This window comes from Lutra lutra, chromosome 2 (genome assembly GCF_902655055.1).
Source record: "Lutra lutra chromosome 2, mLutLut1.2, whole genome shotgun sequence".
NCBI classification, from domain to species: Eukaryota; Metazoa; Chordata; class Mammalia; order Carnivora; family Mustelidae; genus Lutra; species Lutra lutra.
Genome location: NC_062279.1, coordinates 119977205 through 120004392, shown reverse-complemented (window position 1 = coordinate 120004392; position 27188 = coordinate 119977205). Strand labels below are relative to the sequence as shown.

The 27188-nt window shown below is 38.2% G+C and overlaps 1 protein-coding gene across 1 annotated transcript in view; it reads left to right on the top strand.

Annotated features, from left to right (window-relative positions):
* The window catches only part of TNIP3 (TNFAIP3 interacting protein 3), a 100598-nt gene that overhangs the window by 35936 nt on the left and 37474 nt on the right, over window positions 1-27188 (top strand). The window contains exon 3 of the mRNA XM_047718345.1: window positions 14187-14307. Coding sequence (XP_047574301.1) covers window positions 14187-14307 — 121 coding nt within the window. The remainder of the gene's footprint in view (window positions 1-14186; window positions 14308-27188) is intronic.

Below are 27188 nucleotides of genomic sequence, written 5' to 3'. Positions count from 1 at the left end.
ATTCTCTACACTCAGAAATGACTAGATAAGGTTTGTATAGTTTTAGAGCTTTTGCATCTAAAAATAATATGGTGATAGGAGCGCCTGGGTGGCTCAGTGGGTTAAGGCCTTCGGCTCAGGTCATGATCTCAGGGTCCTGGGATTGAGCTCCACAACGGGCTTTCTGCTCAGCAGGGAGCCTGCCTCCCGCTCTCTCTCTGCCTGCCTCTCTGCCTACTTGTGATCTCTCTCTCTATAAAATAAATAAAATCTTTAAAAAAATAAAAATAATACAGTGATAAAAACTCATTATAAACATCTGTGATGTTCTCCGATGTCAAAGGTCTCATCCTTGTGTAAAAAAAAAAATTGTAATTATTGAAAAGGAAAAAAAATCCCCTTTTATGCACATTCCTTTCTTTATGAAACGCATCCAAAATGATGAGGACACTCTTGGTTGATTTTGAAGGTTAATGGACCTTACACAAAGAAGTTTTACGGAAATATTTGTGGAATCAAATGAGAAAAAAATGTCTTTCTAAGACTTTTGTTTTTTCTAGTGTGTATGGATTTTAGCACTAACCCACATTTCCAAAAGTAGGCTTCCACAATATGAGTTCAACAGAGCCTATATATTTATTGTAAGTCCACAGGGAGGTGAAATGCCAGCTATTACAGAGCAAAGGTGAAGACATTCAAAGTTTGGGGTTTTGTTTGATATTTTGTGTGTTTTTTTCCTAACTGGGTTTTAAATACTATGGTGAAAATAGCTCATTTGTTTTTCTGGAATGGCTAGAAAAGCCCATCAAACTAATATGATTCATACAAATGTTCTTCCTCTGTATTCTTTTACAAAACATTTAATCATCTTTGCTTTGTTTTGGTTTGCACTAATTTCACAAATCTCAAAGAAGATTTATTGGCCTGTGTCTTAGTGTCTGCTGCATAATGAAATGCTAATTTCATTTTATAAAATGATTTCAACATTGAGCATAAGATAATTTATGTGTTGAATCAGATTTTATTTTGTAGGTTTAATATTTAAGTACTTTTTTACTTTGAAATAATTTCAAACTAAAATTTCTAAGTGTATAAAGATCTTTTTACTCCTGTGCCATTCAAAAATAAATTACCCCTGGATGATTTAGTTTGCATTTCCTACAACCAAGGACACTTTTCCGTGTAATCACAAAATAATCCCTTATCCACGAGGAAAACCTTTACCTCTACCCTCTGAGGTTCAGTATCAGGGGTCTGCTAACTTACCTGACAAAGGCTGCTTAACAAAAGAAAAGTAATATACATGTACTAATGTTTTTATTTGCACAGGAGTTCACAAGAAACAAGTGAAACTTAAAGAAGCAGTTAGATTCGGGAGCCTATAGATACTTCTTAACAAAGGAAAGAGGTGTGAGCATCAAGGGAAGAAAAATTGTAGGAAAATGAATAGGAAATATATGGGGGGACCGTTGGATGATAAAGATCATTTTGGTCAGGTATGTTTGTGCAGATTAATTTCCATGCTGGCTCTCTACTTCTGTGGATAAAAGTCGCTCTTCCCATCCTGGTAGAGGAGAGGGGTGAAATTTATGCCACCGTCACAAAGGAAAATGCATGCTCTGCTTTTAGGGAGATCAGGGAGGACTGAGAAGACTTCCTGTATTTGTCTACTTGTAATTGCCCTCAGCTTCAAATCATCCTATGTTAAAGTAAAATAAAAAGCTACACATCAAAATCAGAAAGTGAACCAAACTGATACAATACTACCACCTAACCCTCAAACCCATTCAATTTTTTGCCAATTTTCTGGTTCATACCCTTCATAGAAAAAAAAAAAAAAGGATGCAATCTAGGATCACACGCTGCATTTATTTTTCATGAGTTTAAGCCTCTTTCAGTCTGAGATAATTCCCCCAGTCTTTGCTTGACATTCACGATGTGACAATTTATAGGCCTGATATTCAGTAGAATGTCTCTCAGTTGGCTTTTGTCTAATGTCCCTCATAGTTAGATTCAGATTATGCATGTGGGGCAGGAATATCACAGATGTGAAGCTGTGCGTTTTTAATGCATCCCATCAGATGGTCACAGTTTAAATTTTTCTCATTACTGGTAATTTTAACTTTTATCATTTGGACTAAGGTGATGCCTATCAAGATTCTCCAATGTGAAGTTATTCTTTAGTATTTCCTCCAGTATTCACTAAGTATTGGGGTGGGAGATCCCATGAAATTATGTAAATATTCCATTCTTCATCAAAATTTGAGCCACTATTGTTAGCATCCATTGATATTTCTTAATTTGAATTGTTACTGTGATGGCTATCAAATATTGATTTTCTAATACCATAGTTTCTTTTACATTTATTAGTAGGCATCCCAATGTAAAGAAAATATTTCTTTTGTTCCCATTTCTGTTCATTTTAAAATTTGTGTATGTATAAATTAGTGAGTTCCTATTTTATTTAATGAGATATAATGCATTCCTATCATTATTTATTTTAATGCTAAAATTGTCCCATTTGTTTTTTTAAAGATTTTATTTATTTATTTATTTATTTATTTATTTGAGACTGAGAGAGAGAGAGAGAGAGAGCGAGCCAGGGAAGAAGCAGAGGGAAAGTGATAAGCAGACTCCGAGTAGAGTGCAAGAGCTAGATGCGGGGCTTGATCCCTTGACCCTGAGATCATGACTTGAGCCAAAATCGGTTCAGCCGACTGAGCCACTAGGCGTCCCTAAAATTGTCCCACTTTTTTTTTTTAAGATTTTATTTATTTGTCTGAGAATAAGAGCACAAGCAGGGGGAGGGGAAGGCTGAGGGAGAAACACACTTCCCACTGAGCAATGAGCTTCATTGCTCAGGATCTGGGATCATGACCTAAGCCAAAGACACTTGACCCACTGAGCCACCCAGGTGTCCTAAAATTATTCCATTTTAACCAGTCTTCTGAATACTTCCTAATTTTTCGCACAAGAAGAAACTTTAGGTTGATCAATTTCACATTCATATGAACATTGCAAAAAAAAAAAAAGGTAAATAGGGACTATTGCTACCTTTAATAAACCAACTTACCATTATAGGAGGAAATCTATTTGGTGTAAGTCTATCATTACATGAGTGTTAAATAATGATTGCAACATAAAAAACAAAACAAAACTTTACTAAAAATTGAATACAATTTTTATTAAAAGACTTTAAAAAGAAAATAAACAGAAGTAAGCTACAATTATCACACATGTGTACACTACACTTCTCTCCTCTCTCTCTCCCTCTTCTGTAAAATTCAAAATGAAAATGTGAGCAACCTCAGAAACTAGTTTCTACCTGAACTGAATGCAGAGTGCCCTCTAGAGGCTTTATTCAATCAACACAGTTTTTTCAACAGAGGAGGAACCTACTTAAATTTCTGTATGTTTTCAGACACAGTTCTCAGAAAATCCATAGGATTACCCCACACATGATAATAGCTGACCATGTGATAATTCAGCCTATTAGGTACCGCCTTAAGAAAACATGCAAGGGAGCTAACAAAAAGTCGGCAGGTACCTGATGAGTTAGACAAGAGAATTGGAAACATGCCGTCAGAAGATATCAGAAGATATTAAATTCTCATATGTCAGTTTGCGACCTTTGGAAAAGCTGTTATGAAATCTCCCCCAAATTTCTGACACAACAAATGTCTTCATAACTTATTCCATCATTTCCTTAACGTCCGTAGACAGACCAGTGTGGATTCCGATGAGCAAGCTGCCTCACTTGCCAGTCTTCCCTTGGCTCTGCACCTCTGTATGCTGTATGCCACTCCAAATCCACAGACGTCTCATAAATTAAAACCAAGAATGGCAACCATGCTTTAAAGAAACTCCAAAACAGATGTCAAAAAAAATCACATTTAAGCAGATATAGTTTACATAAGTATTATTTAATGATCATTTAGAAAGGTCTATTCTAAAATTTTTATAAAGCTCTGGAGTTTAGTGTCTAAATTACTTAATACCTCAGGTATTGACATTAAAAGCATCTCCTGCCATCTTTGATATAATTTAAAAGAATTTGAATGAAATCATTTTGCTAATAGCTGCTCCTTTAAAATAGAAAGTCCTTTCAAATATTTGTCCCAATGAAGTTCAACTTTAGCAATAGTGATTTAAGACAATAGTTTTAAGGTGATATTGCTTTGTTGTTTGATGGTAACACCTAAATACATGGTCAATAAACACCATTTGAGGTACAAGGGCAAGTATTATAATTAGTTAGATATGACTCAAAATTTAGTCTTTCAGTCTTCCTAGTCACAAGTTGATGTTGTGTAGAGATTTGAGAGATACTTTTTTAGAAGTTAAAGGAAAACCACAGTCAACACAAGAATGTGGTTACATCAGATGAAAATCCCAGGCCTAACTTACCTCTTTTGTTTTTTGATTTGGACTCAACTGCAAAATATACCAAAATATTCCTGTTGAAATTCTTATTTATAAGGGAGGCAAATTCTTTCCTCTGCACATTTTAGGGCTTGGCTGAGGCTCTGTAATGAAAGTTTACAAGAGAAAAACATACAAATGTTTCTGTGATATGGGAGCCCTTCTGTGGAAATGAAGATCCAAAGAAATTGCGAAACCTAAATGTTTTTCTACTAGGTTGAACAAAGAGAAGCTTTTATGGAAATGTAAAATATATAGCGAAGCTAAAGGAAAATCAGAATTATTTTAACAAGGTCTGTTTGTGGAGAATTCACTCGGTCTTCCTGGCCTGGGTAATAAGAATGTTTCTTTTCTCCTAGTAGAGGGAGGGTGTCTTTCAAAAGGAGTCTTATCGGGGTGCCTGGGTGGCTCAGTGGGTTAAGCTGCTGCCTTCAGCTCAGGTCATGATCTCAGGGTCCTGGGATCAAGTCCCGCATCAGGATCTCTGCTCAGCAGAGAGCCTGCTTCCCTCTCTCTCTCTCTCTGTCTACTTGTGATCTCTCTCTGACAAGTAAATAAATAAAATCTTTAAAAAAAAAAAAAGGAGTCTTATCTCAGTTTTCGGGAAGAAAAGGGGAGATCCAAATGCTTTCCTTCCATCTGCTGTTTTCCAAGTGACTTTAGTTCAAAAACAATCCTCATGCTGGAGTGGCATATTTTGGAACGGGGTATTCTGCCACCGTTCAACATGAACAAAAAAATACATGATTTTTCTGTGCGTGAATATCTAGTTTAATTTGTTCTCTTCCAGATGTTCATCAATAAGTCAATATGAGAATATTCATACTCCAGAACAATGGTTCAAAAGCACTGACTAGGTGATGCAAATGGTAGAGTAAGTGCCAAGGTTTTCTTGTCTCGAAAAGCAAGGCTTAACTTGCTTTTCATAATGGTGCTTAGGGACAAAGTTTCCTATCACCTCAATCTTTAAGATTATTCACTTTTTATAGTCTGCTTCTTGAAGAGAATGAAACTTTAAACAAACAAACAAACCCTAATGATAGTATCCCATATTAAAACAAAAATAACAACAAAAATACCAAGGCTTGCCTTGCCTCCCCTCCCCCCGCCATTGGTCCACAAACCTGTGAAGCTGTGTTCTTCCTGCAGCCTTGTCCGAGAGGGCATTTGTGTTATTTATAACTCTGTGATAAATGATAGGCAGAATAGCAATGTTTGTTTGACTTCTTCCTCTTCTTCTTTTTCCACTTCTTGGATCCTTGCTCCCTGGGGTAGAAAAACTCACATCTCAACATAGAGTGCTCTTCTGGGCTCATCTTGCTCATGATGAGATCTAGTGTGGTATCATTTTCCTCTCGTCAAAACTCAGAGAGAGTGTTAGTAAAGAACTGTGCTTAATACTTGCTTTTGAACCCTTATTTATGTTTCTTCTCAAGTGTTGATGTGACTGTGAGTTTAATTAATTAACTGGAAATTCCAACTCAGAAATACCTCCTGAACCCTGCCTACTGATGCCTGAAACTACACTTTGTAACAGAAAGGTGTGTCCCTGTCACGATATTCATAGCTGTAAGTCTTTGTCAGCTCCTTTTCTCAGAGGCAAATGTATTGACATAAGGAGAGGAGAAATAACATAGATCTCATCGTGGAAAAAAACACTCTAAAAAGGACAGAGGGACAGCCTACACATGACTTTTTAATAAAAGCTTCTTCAGGACTACCTTCTATCTTTGTTGACTTTAGATCTATTTGTTCTTAACTATTTGTTCTCTAGTGCAATATTTAATAATCCTGACGTGGATCTGTATGTAGATGGATAAGCAAGCTAAATCTGTCCTTGCCTCCAGAGGCTTATAATCGAATGGAGAATGCATGTAAGTAAGCAAACACATGCTTATGATAAAGCGTAATAAGCTTTGTAATGGGAGAAAGGCAGGTGTGATGGAAATACAGAGTTGGACTATCCCATGCAATCTACGATTCAGTTTCCCTCCCATATTTAAGGTGAAAACTGTAGGGTGGCTAACATTAAAGCCAAGCAAAGAGGCCAATGTATGCACGTATTAGAATATTTCCCGAGGCTATATCCTATCTCTGTCCTTCCGCCCTTGTGAAAGAGAGGGCTTCACCGCTACAGAACAGCTCCAGTGAAGAGCCAACTCACTAGGGTAACTGTTAGTTTCTACATAGCTTTGCTCACTGGTGCCCTTCCATGGCCTGACCAGCACTTGCCGCAGCTCTGTATCTCTTCTCGAACCTGGCTTCTCTGTGCGCATGCTCCTCGTGGGTGCAGCCCAGGAGCTCTGTCTTGGGTAGGATGCGCATTAGTTCAGCAACCTGGCACATTTCAAAAGCAGGGAGGAGATAGGTAGGGATCTAGCCAGGAATGCAATTTGAGGGCTATAACAGATTCCATGTTTCTAAGAAATAACCCCATTCTCTGGGCTTTAGTATCAGGCACACCAAAACCATTTTTAGACAGTATTTAAATTATTAAACCACATAACCTTGGGTAAAACTTTAGAAATATTCATTCTTGCCTGAGGCCAATGCTACTTTAAAAACTCTCTGAGTAATCATTTTCTCTTCTACTACCTTCTTAAGCCACAACTGTTGAAGTTCTCAACTACTAAAATAATTAAGACACTTTGACTTATTCATTTAGAACACATATACATATTACAAAGTAATATATTACATATCACATATTACATATCATAAAACACATATTACAGAGTAATTTGTTTCTCTCCACATTGGCCAGGACCATACTCAGAGTACTAATATAATAGCAAAAAGTAAAACCTAAAAAATTACTCTTTGATTATACTCTTTTAGACAACACTTCTCATTCCTGGGTCACCAAAGATTACAACTCCCAGGCTTTGAACATCTGGAAGCATTTCCATTAGAGAAGACCCACTATCGACTTTTCCTTGTCTTATATTTTCAAATGTGCTTTGTTCTTCAAATTCTTCCCTAAAAGGTCTTGGCTTAGGAGGTAAGATCAAAGCACAAAATGTGACCTTGGCAGCAGGCTGGGAGGAAATGTGGACATTTGAAGTGGGCGAGTATATGTGGAGGAAGGAAGAACATTAGTGTCCTTAATTCTTGCCCTGGCTTTGCAATCCGTCATTTAACCCCTCTGTGCCTCATTTGTGTGTGTTCTAATGCAGGAGATGAATTAAATGAATTTCAAGTTATTTCCAAGATTGTAGTTATTTGTTTTGTCTATTGAGTAAAATAATGTTCTTCAGGAATGTACACTACTGGCCAATACCGATGATGCAACCATAGCATGTAACCATCAAAACCAAGTCTGGTGGATCTGGATTGCACGCTCACCATGAGTCATTATCAACAACTAGAAACTTGATGACTTTGAAGTATAGATATCCAGTGATGTTAACGTCAATGCACAAAAAGTTAAAAACAGGATCATCGTACAGCGTAAAATGAGCTTATGTTCATGGTTTTAATTCAATTCATTAATTAATGATACCCCAGAAGATAAGAAGACACATTCAAAGAGCATTTGAGGAGCTGGGTAGTTATAGGCAATTTGATAAAGGAATGTTAGAATAAGATGCTTAGATATTAGTTAATGCCCTACAAAGCAGGAACCCATAACCTTCGGGATTATCTTTTCTAGCAGAGAGGTTTCTACAAATGAAAAATGTCTAAGCTCTAATCAAATAGTAAAATTTAAATAATGAAATAATCCTTGGATAAGCTTATTAAACCATGGCATTCAAAAACATGCTTTATACTTTGTTTAATTGGATAATTTTTTTAAGGCCTCTGTACTGGAGACTTTCGAATGTGTAAAAGAAGTCTGAGGGCTCCAAATATACCTATTTGGTATATCATTCACCTCTTTCCCTATTTTCTGTGGTTGCTCACTGGGTGAATCATTTTTTCCTGGTGGTAGTCTAGGGAAAATCAGCTTACACATCATACATAATTTAGGAAAACTTTTTTTTAAAGCTTCATTGTCATACTGGATTAACTTACTATCCTACTGGTAAAAATCTGATTCATATTAATACCATTTCTATTTACTTTGCTTTGTTGGTTTATTTTTGCATGTGAAAGGTAGGAATGAGGGATAATAATTCAGGAGATTTATATTCATGTGATTTTAAAATAAACTACGAATAAGTCAGGGTCCAATGGGAATTTACTAGACTTCATTGAACTCAGTCATGCTCACCTCAGAGAACTCTGGGCTTAACAATATTATCTCTGTAATTCTCTGTTCACTTGTGATTTAGCAGGGAAGCCAAGTCAAATAAAAATTTTAGTAAGAGTATTTGAGTCAAAGAGACATTTATGAATTTCTGTACTTTCTTCATGGTAAAAAAGAAATTAAAGTGTACTCTTAGAGAAAGCCATGCTGAGATTTGATTTTTTACAATGTTCACTCATGACAATAACTTAAGTCGGGTCAGTAACTTTCAGCTTTTTGGGGAAGTCCAGAACTTGATAAAAACTATAGACCTTTCCTTTAGAGGGAGACAATGAGCATATAATGCATCTATTATCTCATATTCAATTTTATTTGGGATGATTCGTGGACCACCTGCATCTCATCTATGCACCCTGATCAAGAACTCACAACTTAGAAAAAAGGAGTCACATTGAAGATAGGTCATAGGTGAGAAACCTGAACCTCATACCTTGTCTTCTAAAGCTCTCTTAACATCTGACTTTGTAAATCAGCTACATTTCAGTTTAGACCCCAGTAGGTTGTTTTCTTTGAAGCTGAAGCAAACACACTCAGCAAGATGGAAAACCTCAACTCAATTATTTGGGGATAACATAGGACTCTTATGGTCTTGCTGTGTTGACAATTCACACCATAGAGTGAAATGTCCTGGGCTTCAGAGTGCATCCTTATCCTGCCCCTTATAATGAGAGACCTTAAGAAATGTTTTTTATTGTTGTTGTTTTTAAGATTTTATTTATTTGAAAGAGAGAGAGTGTGCCCACACATGAGTGGGAGGGAGGGGGAGAGGCAGAGAATCTCAAGCAGAGTCTGCACTGAGTATAGAACCAGAAGTGGGGCTCAATCTCAAGACCCTGAAATCATAACCCTGAGATCATGACCCGAAATGAAACCAGGAGTCAAACACTCAACTGACTACCACCCAACCACTCCAGCATTTCTTTCGTAAGGCTCAATTTTCCCATCTGAAAAATAATGGTGATTAAGAAGTAGGGACTGGAGTGTAGGTCATTGGAACCATAAACCTCAATCTGATCAGTGGGGTAGAAGTAGAAGCAGGAAACAGATCCAAAAGTGAGGATAGTATGTACCCAGTAAAACTCACACAGGATCATGTAGGCTTTGTTCTATTTGTATATAAAAATTTGGTAGAGCGTTATTCTTTTTAATGCAACTCTGGACCTAGAGTTGAAATGTTATATTAAAACTATATCTATGATGCATGCAATTATTTAACGATCTAAAGAGAAAAGCAAAGTTTATCAACTTTAATTGATTCTTCCTCTCAACTCTCACATTGTTGAGCCTAACAGAAAGAAATAAACCTTGTTAAGTACCGTTTTCCTTTTTTTTTTTGGTAGAATAAATCTAAGGCCAGTTGAAATTCATGAACTAGAACAAATTTCACTAATAAAAAGCAATATAAAATATTTTATCTAACAAATTCTTATATTAAAGAATAATCTAAGAGATTTGCTAAGAATGTTGTAAAACCCAAATAGCAACATGGCTATCTTTTTTTATCCAAGGTGTGACTAAACTTTTTGCTTATCTTGTGAATCAAATTGGATTTTTGTGTGTGTTTTCTAAATTGTTTTTCTTCTCAGCAATATGCTAAATGTATTTTTCTTACTTTCCAAGCTCGTTTGTTAGAGCGTTTGGTAGCTGGGCAGCACCCTCAGAATGAAAAGAGTGCTCTCAATTATAGAGCACCTACAGCAGGGCTGGCCCTGGGCTAACCCTTGTACATGTTGTCACTAATCCTACTGACAGTCTCACAATGTAACAGTATTTCTCTCTTCTTATAAACCACACCAAGAATCTTCAGAGAAGTTAAGGGACTCTCTAGGTCCCATCATTAGGTTCAACTCTTAAGGCTTTTATTTTACTTTCCACTGCATCTAATGCTTTTTTCAGAGGCTTCGACTGTACGTTCTGAGGTATACTCATTATAGTGACAACAATGGCCATAACAATGCCAGTGAGAAATAAGCTCAAGTCCTCACTGTGGTAAGATCTCTGGAGTCCCACCCCCTCCTGTGTTCTTTCAGTTCCCAGCTGGGGTCCTGAGCACTCAAGCCCTGTCCCTGCCACAGTGGTCCACACTGAAACCCACCAGCTTCATATATATGACCAGGAGCTCCTTGCCTCTGGTCACCACCACATGGTTCTCTTCCTCTTTGCTGTCATTTCTCCTCTTCCTGTAGCACTCAAAGTCACCACATGGAGGCTCATTCTTCACCAAGTCCAGGGACCACCACCCTCATAAGACCCTCTGTCTTTGGCTATTATTCTGAGCCCCATACTCAAGAGAGGGAACAGGGTCCCTGATCAGAAGCAAAACATTTACTCACTTGTCCAAATGAAAAAGGAAGTGGTGGCTGTTGGCCTCTAACCATGTTCACCATTAAAGTTGAGACAGTGTGAGAATCAATACCATGTGATTGTTTCTGTGAAAAGTGAGTACCCTGCAATAGTGAATACTCAATGAATTATCGTTGAACATTGAAGAATGCACATAATGCAAGTATAGAAGAACAAGGCAGGGGAACCTGGGTGGCTTGGTCAGTGAACCATCCAACTCTTGATCTCAGCTTTGGTCTTGATCTCAAGGTTGTGAGTTCAAGTCCCAGCATGGAGCCTACTTAAAAAACAAACAAATAAACAAATGAACAAAATACAAGGCAGCCATGAAGACAGTAATAACTGAGCTCAAGTGTCCATTAGAAAGCAACTGTTAGTGTTTCCTTGCTTCATGATTTATGTCTCAACTTTATCAGTCTTATGAGTTTGAGGTTATTCACATACATTTTAAATAAGCATCATAATTTAGTGGCTAGATTTAATGTTAAGTTTAGGTGTTGTGAGTTAAATTTTATCACAGAGTCACATTTATTTAATGACAAATATTTATTGAGCTCGTGTTATGTGCCCAGGAGCAGAGCAGCTGAATAAAATCAAAGGTCCTTCTTTTCTGGGGCATATATGGGAACTCTGTGGGTGTCAGAGGGAACAGCAAATAAATAAGAAATCAAAATAATAGAAAATTCTAAGAAGAAAATGAAACAGAATTAAGGGATAGTAGTGATGGGTATGAAAAAGCTATTTCAGATGCATTAGTCAGAAGAGGTTTTCTTGTTAAAGTGATTTTTGAGGCAGGACCTGAGTAGCAGTGGGGAGCAGGTTTTGTGGAAGTAATAGCAAACACCAAGTCCCCAGAGTGGGCTTTGTGCTTAGCATGTTCTGTACCCTGTGATGGGGCAAGAGTGCATGGAAGATTTAAAAAAACAAAACAAACAAACAAACAGGTAGGAGGGGAAGAGAAGATGAGCTCAGAAACATAGCAAGGGAGCTAGATCATCTTGGGGCTGGGAAGTTGTTAACGGGTCATACCAAAGTGGTGATCCTGTCTGGGGTCTGAAAGGGCTTAGGAACATGTTTGCCACAGAGGGATGTTGTGACAGAAAGTATTGTGAGCTGGTGATAGGCAAGTCTGGTTCAGATTAGGTCTGAAAACTCTTCTCAGAGGGTTGTGGGAAACAATTGCAGACTCAATGTCCTGCATATGTAACAGTTTGGGCCATGAAGAATTTTACCCTAGACCCAGTAGCTTGTAACATATAGTGACATCATATGTGGTGCATGAGGTATAAGTTCACAGCCTGAAAAAAAGAATAAATATAAATATGAAGGTCAGGGTGCCTGGGTGGCTCAGTCATTAAGTGTCTGCCTTCAGCTCAGGTCATGATCCCAGAGTCCTGAGATGGAATCCCACATTGGGCTCCCTTCTCAATGGGGACCCTGCCTCTCCCTCTGCCTGCCACTCCCCCTGCTTGTGCTCTCTCTCTCTCTCTCTCTGTCAAATAAATAAAATTAAAAAAAAAAAAGAAAAGAAAATCTAGTTTAAATCTTGGTGTTATTAACTAATGGTCATGGGAAGGTGAGCAATTCGTTCTAGTTCTCATAAATGATAACCATTGGACTAGATTCTCTTTAAGGTAATTAATTTTTGACTCTAATATAATACTTCCATTTGGTAGCAAATAATTGCTTAGGCATTTGTTCTCAGGTTAATTGCAAACATATAGCAAGAATGGTTAAGAAACAGGCTTTATATCATCATTGATAATAACCAAGACATGGAAACTACCTAACTGTCCATCAGTGATGAATAGATAAGGAAGTAATGGTGGGGATGTGTGTGTGTGTGTGTGTGTGTGTGTGTGTGTGTGTGTGTGTATATATATATATATATATATATATATATATATATAATTTTTTAAAGATATTATTTATTTGAGAGAGAGAGAGGGAAAGAGAGAGCACAAGCAAGGGAGAGTGGGAAGGCAGGGAGACAGGCGTGGGTCTTGATCCCAGGACCCTAAGATCATGAACTGAGCTAAAGGCAGACGCTTAACCAACTGAGCCATTCAGCTGCCCCTATACAATAGAATATCATTCAGTCAGGAAAGGAAATACAACTATTTGTGACAACATGGATGGACCTTAAAAGCATTATGCTGAGTGAAATAAGTCAGACAGCGAAAGATAAATAATGTATGTACTATGTGATCTCACTTATATGTGGAATCTAACAACAAAACGAAACAAAGTAAAACAAAAAAACACAAGATGAGAAAACCCCCACCAAACTCTCAGAAAAAGAGATCAGATTTGTGGTTACCAGAGCAGGTGGGGGAAGTGCCAACTGTTGGAAGGTGGTCAAAAGGTACAAATATGCAGTTATAAGATAAGTAAGGACTAGAGATGCCATGTACAGTATGATGACTAGAGCTAACACTGCTGTAGGATGTATGGGAAAGTTGTTAAGAGAGTAGCTCATAAGAGTTCTCACCACAAGGAGAAATGTTTCTTTTTTTTTATTGTATCTATATGAGAAGATGGATATTAGCTGACCCTATCGTGGTAATCATTTCACAATATATGTAAATCAAACCATCATACTTTAACTTATACAGTAATCTATGACAATTATTGCTCAACATAACTGGAAGGGACAAATGAAAAATAAAATAGTAAAAAAGTAAAAAAAAAAAAAAATAAAACAGACATGCACAGGCACATGCACACACAGAGGCTATAGAATCCTATAGATCTGAGTTTTCTCTTGGCCCTGCCAGCGTTTGACTTTGCATAAATTTGTAAGTTGGTTAATTTCCTAAATCCAAGTTTGCTTAACTGTAAAATGCGGTGATGGGTGATACCTCAATGGACTCTTATGCCACTGAGTAAGAAACTGCAGGTCACCTGGTTCACTGTGAGTGCTCCGTTCTGGTTATTGTTATCAGACTGTGAAAATGCCTAAACTTGTCTGCATCTTACTTTATCATTTTGTATAAATGTGCAAGAAAGTGAAAATTAAACTCCCGTGTTCCTTGAAGTGCTCTAATGGCATGGACTAATACAAAATGAGGTCAGAGATTGGGAGATTCTAGAAAGGTACTGTATACCTCCATGCCATTGAAAACTCATTGTACCCTTAAATAATTTTTAATTGGCTTTATAAAATGTGCCTTTCCCGTTCCCCCCTGCGCAGATGTGAAAGCATGGAATTGGACAATAAAATCCGAGATCTGATCGAGAGGAATGCTTCTCCCGATCTTAAAGGGATGACCCTGGGAGCTACACCAAGTCACAGAAATTCATGTTCCCTAAAGGTAAGAAACTACCTTTTTTTTCTACGTTTTCTCAAAACACCCTTCAACAGTGTGTTCACCCAGAAGAATTTATGGGGACAGTCTCCAAATCATTTACAGTAATGTACTTCCTTGATGACTGAGAGGATAAAGTCAACCACTATAAAACCTCTCTTACACAGTCACTTCCTGTTACTGAGGAAACCCTTCAGCAGAAACACTTTCCCATTTAAAGTGTGATGCCAGGCAGGCAAGTGTTGCTACAGGGAAGTGAGGACAAGCTCAGGCTATAAAAAAAGAATGTCGAATACAGCAACATCTCTTTTTTGGGGAGTAAGTCACCCAATTTGTGTAAACATTCTTACATTGGATTACTAAAATCAGTACAATTCATTGTCTTTTTTTAACATTTAAAAAAATTTTAAAGATTTTACTTATTTGAGAGAGAGAGAGCACAAGCAGGCGGAGTGAAAGAGGGAGAAGGAGAAGCAGACTCTCCACTGAGCAGGGAACCCAACGCAGGGCTCCATCCCAGGACCCTGGGATCATAACCTGAGCTGAAGGCAGACTCTTGACTGACTGAGCACCCACGCACTCTACATTGTCTGTTTTTTAAAAGAAAAAACAGGCTTTCCAAATAAAAGGAGTTGTCCAACTATGAATTTCTTCTTGTTTCAGGATACTTTTCTATGGTGCTTCATAGAAGCAAATAAAATTCAAGGGTAAGGTCAGGCTAGGAATCTTGAGGATGACTTTCTTGAAATGCATTATAAATGACCACACGAACTCAAGCTCTGTAGTCCTCCTGATTAGAAACCATTTCTAATGATCTTTTCAACTATAAAAATCATACAGAGATTTTTATAGCTTGGATCTCATAGACAAATATTTAATTATGCACCTAAGTTGCTTTCATACACTTATATCTTTTTCTCTTAAAGGAGACCCTGGAATTAAATAAGGTTTAAACTCCAGACCTCAGTGAAATCTCTTGGCCCACCACTCCCAGAGAACATCTCTTAGCATTTGGGATCTCTCTGTGTCTCTCTTTTTCACACACACACACACAGACCTACCCAGTTCGTTGAACCTACCTGTTTTCACTTTAAGAATATGCTGCAGATACCCCTCTACCTCTTTTTTCATTCATTTAATAAACATAGAATTGTGTGTGTCTGGCATCTACATACTTTTTCCTGTTTAGAAACTCACTTGTCCCTGACGAAACAGTATCTTTTCTTTTTTTCAAGATTTACTTATTTATTTTAGAGAGAGAAAGAGAGAATGCGCAAGTGAGGGAGAGGCTCAGAGCGAAAGAGAACATTTCAAGCAGACTCCTCACTAAGCACGAAACTGGGCTGTGGGGCTCAATTTCACAGTCCCGAGATCATGACCTGAGCCGAAATCAAGAGTCGGATGCTTAACCCACTGAACCACCGAGGCGCCCCAAGTAGTACCTATTTTTAAAGTAAGAAATGAATGTCTGTGGATGGTTAGAGCCATGGAAGGCTTATTTCTCCCCTTCTCATCTCACCTCTTCCTCTGAACCCTCATACATACCATCTCTAATTCCCAGTTAGGATTTTCCTCCTTCATGGAAATGTATGCTTTTCTCAAGTAGCTTTCTTGTCTACTTTATGACAACAGTTGAATCCCCTCCAGTACCCTGATCCTCATATGTTTTGATTATCAGCCCCTGAGACCCATTTGCTCATGACTGACTTCCTCCCAACTCTGTTCACTTTGTCCTCTGGATTTCTCCTCATATGGTAAAGACCTCTTCTACATACTCATCATCATCCTCTTGGTAATTAGTTCCCCCTCTTTGGGGGACTTACCCAAAACTTGTTATCTTTCTTTAACATACTGCTTCTCCCATCACTTCCCTGATGAAATTTGCTCATTTTCCTACACACCACACATCCTGGCAAAGGGCTGCAGATTCCAAGCTGATCGTTTACTTTGCTGTGTTTTTTTTGTTTGTTTGTTTGTTTTGTTTTTTGTTTTTCCTTGAGAAGTATGAGATCTGGAGAGAAACATCTGGAGAAAGTGAGAAGGTGAGAGATGAGATCCAGTATTTAAGGAATTTGCAGAAGGTATGGCATGAACAGTGGGAGATGAAAGAGAGGAATAAAATTGCAGTGAGTTGCTGAATAGCTGTGAGGACAGAGCTGAACTTGTCCTATCACCACTCGGTGACAGGACAAATCCCTCCATGGCATTTGGGCTCCTGTATCTTCAGTAACCCCATCACCTCTCACCAGCTTAAAATATGCTTAGCACTCCTCCACTTTTAAACATGTGTGAGATCCCATATTATTTTATGGATAATGTTCTAACTTATTCTTACGCATCATATCCAAGCTTATTGATCGGAACATTCAAAGCTTTTCAGCCCCTTATCACATCACTAATAAGCTCTGCCTTGAAAAACCCAATGGTCATTTTGCATCTGATTTTTCACTTGTTCTCTCTTGCATTTGATGCTATTTCCTAATTCAACCTTTTAAAAATGTCTTTCTCCATCAACAGCTATAAAATCAATCTCTCATTATCCCTCCCTCCCCATACATACAACTTTTTTTCTCCAATCTTTCCTCTTAGTTCACCTTCACTGGCTTCACTTATATAATGTGCCTGTGTCGTATTAGTGTTACCCAGGGATCTATACGTAGTCCTTGGTTCATTAAACTACAAAATATATGCCAGTGACTCCACACGCATATAGCTTCCTAAACTTGGAGTTCTTTTCTTCATGCACATCAATTTCACTCAGTAGTTGCAAAATGAATTCAACATCTTTCCTGTTAAAACTGCTTGCTTCTTCCTCTCTACATTTCCTGCACTAATGAATGGATCATTTTTTTTTTATCCAGTTATCCAAACTCGGGTATAATCCAGGGCTACCAAGCTGTCCAAACCCAGGAGGCATTCATAGAATAATGCCAGTCTTCACCCTGGACCCTCAAGGTAAAAGCCTTGGTACAATCTTTGGACTTCATTTTTTTCCCTTCACCCTTCCTACTGTGTCATGGTTTGGATATTCATTATCTCTTGCCTAGACTATCCCCAGGAGATGCCTAGTCACCCTTCTTAAGTTTTATTCCACATTAATTCATATTTACCAATATGGATCTTGCTAATGTGCAAGTCCTTAGAACTTAAAAGTAGATCTTACCTACATCATAAAGTCCAAATGCCTTGGCTTAATACATAAAATCCTCCAGGATCTAGTCCCTACTTATATTTAGAACAAAACAATAGGGAGAGAATCTAGTATTTGTAGGTCAACTACCATGATAGGCATGGAGGTATTTTATATTATGTTTGAGATCTACAACAACACTTAAATATGGCTATCTTTACCCTCATTTTCCAGATTCCCTTTTTGTGGCTCCATGGTGTGAGGTAGGAGCTTCAGAGTAGGTTCTGGGAGTGGGGAAATTCTTTCTTGTGGCTTTTGCCCCACTTTTATCTTCTCAAACAGTGATTCAGACCCAGAAGGGAATATACTTCTCCCATTTCATGAAGGGGAAACTGAGTCATTGAGGAACAGACTTTTGGACATGGTTCTTGGAGCTTCCATCTAAGCCATTTCAGGGTCCCAGTGCTCCTGTCACCTTCTTGTCATCCTCTGGCCTAAGACAGGGTCAGAATATGTGAACTTCCCCCAATAAAATATTTGACAAAGAAAAAACAAACAAACAACAACAACAAAAAACTGTGCTTTCACTCTCTCTTTGAGAAAAGTTTCCCAAGAACAACCCTTGGGAGTCTCTCTGCATCCCAACAGACTTCAAACACATCTTCCTCAGTCGTCGTCTGAAGGTATCTTCAAAAATTTCATTGCTTGAGTGAACACAGTTTAGTTTCCAGTTGGAATCTCAGCTGAATTACTATTTATCCAATAGCACTCTACAGGAGGGAATCCTACATTCAAAACAAAACAAAAACTTTCGCATTCTCACTGAGATATCTATAGGACTGAAAGAAGTATATGAAAATTTATTTTTGGTGTAAGACAAGGGTTAGCCAGTGACAGTGAGACTATGGAGGGTGTCTCTCATTTTCCACTGAATGAAGTAACCATAAGATCAGTACAGTAGACTCCCTTTCCAGGAGCAGAAAATAAATTTCTTTATAGCTTAAGAGATAGGAAAAAGTGTAGCTGAATGAAAGAAATATTATTTAATGAAAGGCCCCAAGACATATGTCAAGTTCCCTTTTTCACTCAAGAAAATGAACAGACTGACTCATTGCTGTGAGGAAACAGATACGTTATTGATGAACATGAGGAACTCCAGAAGTATAAGAGCATTCTTTAATATTTGGGAGAGTTGAAATAGACAGTTGGCAAGCAAAGAGCATTGAATGTCTGGTAGGCAAAAGAAAAATAATTGCCTAAGTGACAGGTGTCTGAGTGGCTCAGACTCTTGGTATCAGCTCAGGTCATCATCTCATGGGTCATCATCTCATGGGACATGATTTCCTGGATCATGAGATCAAGCCCCAAGTGGGGCTCCATGCTCAGCGGAGAGTCTGCTTAAGATTCTGTCCCTCCCCCAACTAACATGCATGCATGCACTGTCTCTCTGTCTCTTTCTCTCAAATATATAAATAAATATTTAAAACAATATGGTCTAAGTGAGAATAATATCCATATTCCAAAATGAATGTTAAAAATAGAAGTGACACTAAACCAAGACATGGTCCTAATACTATAAGAAAATTAATGTATGAACATTCTTTTGTGACACTGTAATTGTCAGTCTTAAATTACAATGGAAAGGGGGAGGAGAATTGAAATGTATTTGTCCAAAAAATATAGAAATAAATTCTTGGAATTTATTGTAACCCTTGGAAATAAAGATGCAATTTGGGAGTAAGAAGAGTAAGTAAGTAAGAGTAAGAAGAAAAGCTATCCAAATTGTAAAAAGATCCACTAGAATTGAATTTGTTTAAGAAGTTTGTCTTGTCTTTGGATTTGTCTTCCTTTTCCTCTTTTTTTTTTTTTTTTCTGTTTTTAAATAAGAGGCAGCACCTGAAATTGGCTTTCAGTAACTTTGGCTTAAGCTGAGGAAGGATTTCCCGGTAACTAAGAACAAATTCTAGATCTGGACATTCTTCCCAAAATAAAAGGCCCTGGGAAAATTCTTTTGATGATTCAGAGAGTAATATAAACTTATGACTCTTGGAAATATTATAAAAGAAAAACTTCCTACAAACTACAGTAAGTTAACACACGTTTTCTGTAACCACATTGTTGAAAAAAAAATAGTTTCCCTTTCCTTATTTCCCTTTTTTTAAAGCTAAACTAGTATTCTTTATCAAAATGCAATTTTGAAGACCAAAATATTGTTTTCTCATTTGTAAAATGGATAGTGATAAAAATATAAAGTAAGTGAAAATGTGAAAGCAGTTTGTAAATATAAAGGGCTAAATGAGCATTATTGCCGTCATCACCGTCATCATCATCTTCTTCTTCTTCATTATTTTTACGCTAGTAGGATGATCTTGAGCTCCCCCAATCTTTTTATTTTTATATTTTTCTCAAATAATAACTAGCTTCTTCTTTGAATCCCACTATCTAATTTCAGCAGTGATGGCTATGTAATTTTTTTTAATGTATTATTTATTTTGGGGGGGGAGGGTCACAAGGAGAGGGAGACAGAGAATCTCAAGCAGGCTCCTCACTAAATGTGGCACCTGATGTGGGGCTGGATCTTAGAATCCTGAGATAACGACCTGAACCCAAACCAAGAGTCAGACACTTAATGGACTGAGCCAACCAGGCACCCCTCCAAGCATCATCTTTATATACATATGCTTTTTCTTAATTATATATAATTTTTATATAAAAATAACTTATAATTTTTATTTAAAACATAGTATCCACATTTATGCATATGATGTTGGTATGTATTGTCTCAGGAAGGAAGTAATCTCTTTTACCTGAAATGTCCAAGCTAATTACTTATTGATTATGAAATGACACAGAAGCGCTTCCATCCTCAAAGGAGTGGTCCCTTGGATCTTCAGATTGATATTAAAAAACCAGAAAATATGTGAAAGACCTGTCTGTTTTGTTCATCTTTATTTCTATAGTTAGCACAGTACCCAATCCATAACCCATAATCAATAAATAGTTGTTATAAGAATGCATACATGAATGAAGATGAGGAAACACAAGAGCAAAGTATGAGAAAAATAAAGTGATCTGCACTGATATAGCGTGATAAGGAATTAATGTTCTTACTGAGAAGAGAAAAAAAATTTAATTCAAGTAGGATTATAGGATTTGGAAGCTAAATTTCTCTTTGCCGATGACTAGTTATTCATAGTAGAAGTTAATCTCTAGGTAAGTGGTGGTGGAAACTGGTACGATTTTGTTTGGATATAATCTCCAAGGTCAAGCCAATTCATATCTAGCCCTCAAGAACGCTCAATGACCTTGAAACTTTCCCGAATTCTATTCCTTAATGGCTCGGGCTCCTGAATGATGTTTTGTCCAATAATTTTCAGCTGTGTTATTCATGTCTTGCCCATATAGATAAAAGGTTCTTCATGGGGAATAAACATGGGGGGTTAAGTTAACTCTGGTAAGGGTTCAACTACCCACATGTCATACAATGACCATGGCCAATGCACTTAACATCTCTGAATTTCAACTTAATCCTTCTTATCATCAAAGATAACTCTCCTGACAACCTCATAGGGTTGTTATAAAGTTCAAATTAAAGCAAATATAATGTTCCAAACCACAGAACTCATGTATGCAAAATATATATATTTTTGCTTTCTGAACTGAACTTAGTTTCAGTCTAGGACCCCATCCTTTCTCTTACAAGATAAAGTAATCTGCTTGGCTACAGAAAATGTCAGCCACTTCATTGTTTTCTCTGGCAATTGACATTGCAGGCCTTCTCTCATCTCCCTCCTTCTCCCCATAATGGCACATAAGGTCTGTGCAGCCGATTTTGTGAAGTAATCAAGGTGGGGGAGGATTGTCAGAAATAGCAAATAAAAATGTCTTGTATTTTCTGGCAAGTTTAGGGTGAAAGCATTTAGGCTACAAAAATCCACCATCCTACAATACCATTGGCACTAATGTAAGCTCCTCCTTATGGTCTTTTCATTGGCCCATATCCTTGGTGGCAGTCAGTGAAGCTTCCATGGCACTCATTTCACCTTTTATCCTCGGGGCCATATATATGGTAAATACTGCAAACTTCTCAGTTAACCACTTTTTCATTCTTCTCAGAAATGTAGGAAATATCTGGTTCTGCTTCCATAGCACTTTGATGTTGAGCTGTCTCAAGACCTAGACATGCCACAAAGTCTCAGCTGGGTACCATGGTGGTATGGAGAAATTCTCTTCAGATCTGGCCCCTTCTCCAGGCTTAACCCAGGGGATGAGGCTGAAGCTGTCTCTGCTCTTAGCCACAATCGGAGCACTTGGATAGATGATGGATGAGTCCGTAGAAGCAGGGGAGTGGAGCTCCATTTCTTCCGGAGCCCTCACAACGACCCAGATACTCTTATTCCCTGATCTTTTCTCATTTTCCCTCAGGCCATGAAACCTTGAAATCTATTCTTCAGGGAGGGGGTGGGAGTGTGAGAGATAAGGAAAAGGTTATATTGACTTCTCAACTACCATCTTTTCTATCAGTTCTTAATGGCAAAAGGTTTATGCCTAGATTCTGTCTTTTTCTCAAGCATTTTATTCTGAAAGTTTCAAATATATAGCCAAGTTGAAAGGATTTTATGATATACACTGGTATATCCACCACCTAAATGTTGCCACCAACCTTTTACTATACTTATTTACCACGTGTCTATCTACCTACTCATCCCTCTTTGTATGCATTAATCTGTGTTATTTTTTGAGGCATTTCAAAGTAAACTGCACAAGAGGAATTCATCTTTAAAAAGCTTTTAAAGATAATTTTCAGGAAAAAAAAATTAGCTTTTGCAATTCAAAGTTTTGGTCTTCAATATGGTCCCTGGAGTTTGGAGAGTCTATTTTGAAAACCAAAGGTTAGGTACATCTTGGTGACTCAGTCAGTTAAGTGTCTGCCTTTGGCTGAGGCCATGCTCCTGGGGTCTGGGAACTGAGTCCTGGCATAGAGCTTTTTGCTCAGTGGGGAGACTGCTTCTCCCTCTGCCTGCTGCTTCCCCTGCTTGTGCTCTCTCTCTCTCTGACAAGCAAATAAATAAAATCTTAAAAAACAACAACACAAGAAAATCAAAGGTTGAACAGGGACCGTTTTTCTCTTTGCATTTAATGGCAAACTTAATCAGCCCTGGAGGCAGAAGATCTCATTAACCAAGCAAAGAAAGGATTAGTTACAGAAAACAAAGAGCAGCGCCTATTTGGAGGGATCATGAGTTAATCAAGATATTAACTTACCTCATAGGATGTACTAAAGCACTGTGCAAATGTAGGAAATGTTATTGAAGACCACATTTATGCCTTTAAAAAATTCCCACATAGCATGTACAATTATTTTTATTGTTTATTATTAAATAGTAACCAAGATTAAGAGGAAAAAAACTTGGGGCGCCTGGGTGGCTCAGTGGGTTGAGCCGCTGCCTTCAGCTCAGGTCATGATCCCAGGTCCTGGGTTCAAGCCCCACATCGGGCTTTCTGCTCAGCAGGGAGCCTGCTTCCTCCTCTCTCTCTGCCTGCCTCTCTGCCTACTTGTGATTTCTCTCTGTCAAATAAATAAATAAAATCTTTAAAAAAAAAGAGAGAAAAAAACTTAAATCGGGATTTATATGGAGGCAAGTATATAGAGAGATCATATAACTAAAATAGAGAAGGATAAAATATTTACCTATAAAATGAATAAAAAGAAAATACACAGAAATAAAACAGTTTTTAAAAAATGGTTGATACCCCTACTCGATCTTTTTTGATTTGGAGGCAGAATATATAGCTTTGTGTGACTGTGGTCATTCTCCTCCGGGCTGTATTCTTAGAAGTGGAGGTGTGCTATAATTGCCTACTGAAGACTCATGCATAAACAAATACATTCAATAAAAATGGATGGTTTCACTATTCTGGGGTCTGAAGGTACTGTTAGTACCCAACGTTCAAGTGATAAATATTGAAGAAGCTTCCAGCCTCTCAGAAGGGAAAGGTACGTAAAAATAATGACTGTTTTACTGTAATTGCTGGAGTTGATGCCTCACAAAGCACCCTGGCATCACCAAGGAGGAAATAACTAATGGCTGTGAAGAACCAGGGCTGCCTTCACAGGGAGGGCTGATGGTCCAGCTGCCTCAGATTGCTGGCTGCTCTGTGCTGTGCTGAGAAACCCTCAGATGTGGAAGTCGCATAGAGTCTGCAGTTGCATAAAGACTACAGACTAACCAGTAGAAACCACTTTGCCCTAGGATGTATCTGATATGCACCAAACACTAAAAGTATATAGAGAGAACAGACTTCAAGCAACAGTCTAAGCTGCCTGAAAGAATTGCTTCAGAGTCAGAAGCTGGAAGGACAAAACCAAAGCCCCTCCCCCATGATGTTGTGGAATTTGGGACACCTCCCTCACCTGACTCTCCTAGTCCAAGCCCAAATTTGGGGTCTGAAGGAGAGGTGATTTCCTAGTTTGGAGGCTAAGAAGTTGAAGGTTTTGATCCTTAGATCTTTTATAATCTCTTCTGAAGATAGCTGATTCAGGAACATTCTTGATTTAATTTTGGGTAGCAAGGAGACTTTATGTGTGTCTGAGCATTACGTGTCCTTGAGTAGGCACTAAAATAATTAGCATGATCTTAGATTTGAGAAACATGGAATGAACACAACAGACAAAAATTATTATCATGAAGTTTACATTCTAATGGTGGGAAGCCACAAAGAAGAAAAATCTATATTGTATTATACACAGCGGTATGGAAAAATATAGCAGGGAAGGTAGATAGATAGAAAGTGCTGGGAGGGAGGGCAACTTTAAATCAGGAGGTCAAGTAGGAACTCAAGAAACAGCAGACATTTAAACAATCACCTGTTGAAGGTGAGGGGGTGAACCCTGTGGATATTAGGGGAAAGGTAGTTCTTGGCAGGGAGAACAAGGAATGTGCCTGCCAGGTTCATGGAGAAGCAGTGAGGACAGGACACAGGGCAGAGCGAGCAGAGGGAAGAACAGTGAGAAAGAAGTCAGAGAAGAGCAGGTGAGGGCCTTGTGGGCCCCTCTGTGGAGTTCTACTTTCACTCTGAGTGTTCTGTGCAGAGAGGTGTCATGAAATGACATATTTTTAAAGATCCACAATAGCTCCTATATTGATAATAGATGAGGGGAGGTGCAAGAGCAGAAGCACAGAGGCTTGTAGGTTATTGCGTCTACGGGATGAGCGTGGCTTGATCACTTCAGAGCTGCTAAGCATAAGCACCTTGTCCAAGTTCACATAACTAGTAAACGTGGAAGTAGGATATGACACAGAGACAGATTTCAGCCACGACTGGACGTTCTCTGAAATTGTGTACATGAATAAAGTCAGGACACAAACACTAAAGTTCCCATTTTGAAAAAGTTACTAAAAGGTACGTTTACTTCACCTTTGCTGCTCTCTCGTTGAACTGGGAAGCCTCTAGGCTCTTGGGCCCATGCGGGGCTCTCCTTTCTGATATACTTTCAAAGTGCCTACAGAATGTTCTGATAAGTTGGATACAGGTTGGGAGGGAAAGAGGAATCAAATATGTCAACTCTAAGATTTGTAACATGGAGCATGAAAGGTGCCACTGAATGTGATGGGGAAAACAGGTTTTATGTGGAAGACCAGGAAATGGGTTTTATACCCAGTGGAGAAAGAGATGCATCCAAATAGAGATGACAAGTGCATGATTAATATTGGAGTGAGACTGCTTCATTCTGTGTGCCCTAGACGAAGTGATGGTTAAATTGTTGAATATTTCAAATATTATTTTTCATTATATCTATTAGGTGGTATTGCAGTTGTCCACCTCACTCATGTGGTACATAATGTGTATATCCAGGTTTCTTTTTATGAAGAAGATACTTTGATCATGTAAAATTCCTTTTCTCAAGGGTCTTCAGTGGCCCCTTATGGCCTATGCAATAAAGTCAAAATTTTTGGCTATGAAATGTAAAGCCTTTCACAATTTGATCCAAATCAACGTTAGATGAGCTCTACTTTGGTTACATTGGGCTTGTTAGAATCCTTCATACTTGCGTCTGTCCACCTCTGTTCTGTTTATGTTGCTCACATTACAGCAGTGTACCTCAGCTTCCACCACCTACCAAAATCCTACCCACCCTTCAAGGCCCAGCAGAAACTGAAGCTCTTTCCATAACAATTAAGGCTGAGAATGAGCTCTCTCTCCTCTGAATTCTCACAGGCAGGTGTGTGCGCACACACACATGTGTGTATACATTAATTTCATTAGAAGCAGGGACCTTTGCTTATTTCCCTTTGGCATCCACTCAGAGCCAAGTGAAATCTAAATGATTGATAGCCCTTCTTTTTTGTCATATTATTTGTTGCAGAAATAATATGATCGATATCCCTATCTTTAAGATCATATTATTATTAATATCTAAGCTTTTGTATGTATTACCAAAGATAGCAAGGAGGACACAATTGTGCCCCAAGGAGGAGGACACTATTACAATTGTCATTTTACAAATGAGGAAGTCGAGGGATGCCTGGATGGCTCAGTCTGTTAAACATTTGCCTTTGGCTCAGGTCATGATCCTGGTGTCCTGGAATTGAGTCCCACATCAGGCTCCTTGCTCAGTGGGGAACCTAGTTGTGCCCTTTGTCTCTTTGTCTTTCACTCTCTAACAAATAAATAAAATATTTTTTAAAAATTAAGAAAAAAAAGCAACAAGTAGAAGTTGAGCCTCAGAGGCCTTAAGGATCATGCCCAAAGTCACAAGTGGTGAATGGTAAAGCCAAGTTATGAGTCCAAATGAGCTGACTCCAGTCAGACCTTTGCATTCCCCGTTGATGCTCTCAGTCCTTCCTGGATAGCACACTCACTTAAAAATTTGTGCAAACAGGTTCAGGAAGCAAAATAGGGTTTCAACCTTCATTCTAAAAGGATAGTTAAAAAAAAAATGTTTATTTTACCTGACAAAGAATGCCTCCAAGCATTTATAGAAATGTGATGATCTGTCTTAGAATAGTTTTGAGAGAATTATCATCAACTCACATGAGAGTTACAAACCTGTGACTGGTAGTTCCTTGGTCCTTTTTCTTCACCATATCTCTCTTTGTTCATTATTTTCCTCTGTGTAATATCTTAGTCACTTGAGAAATGAGGACTCTTCAGATTCCACTCGGAAACATGGACTGACATGTCTTTTCCTCTGAGGGTTATTGCAGCTAGTAAGACTTGTCAGGAAACAAAGCCTGACTACAAGCCAGACTCTGACATGGTGCATGTGAGAAGGCTGGAGGTGAGGTAAGGAGGGCATGTGTAACAGAATATATCTAGCTTATTTCTCAGGCTGGCTTAGTGCAAGTTCCTTTTTTCTCAAACCAAACTGGGGGCTCTCCGGAAGAGCCGTTGTTAATTCCTAAGTTACCACACTGTTCTCTGGAGCTAATTGAAAATCCGTTTGCTGTTAAACTGCATAGCAGAAGAGGCAAAGGGATTGTGATGAAAAATGCAAAGGTAGAGCATTTCCACTCCATAGAGCCATCGTGCCATGTTGTGCTGTAATGATGAGTGTGCATTGGGAGAACTATATAAAGGAGACCCAAAAGTCACCAAGGCCAAGGACGGTACTTTCTGGCAAGAAATGTTCTTTTCAACCACCCCTCTAGGTTAATGTTACCATATCCACTGGGTTTATTTTGACCAAGTACACAGATGAGGCTGAAGTGAACCTTGAACAATGTACATATAACTATTGTAGGGGAGGAGGATT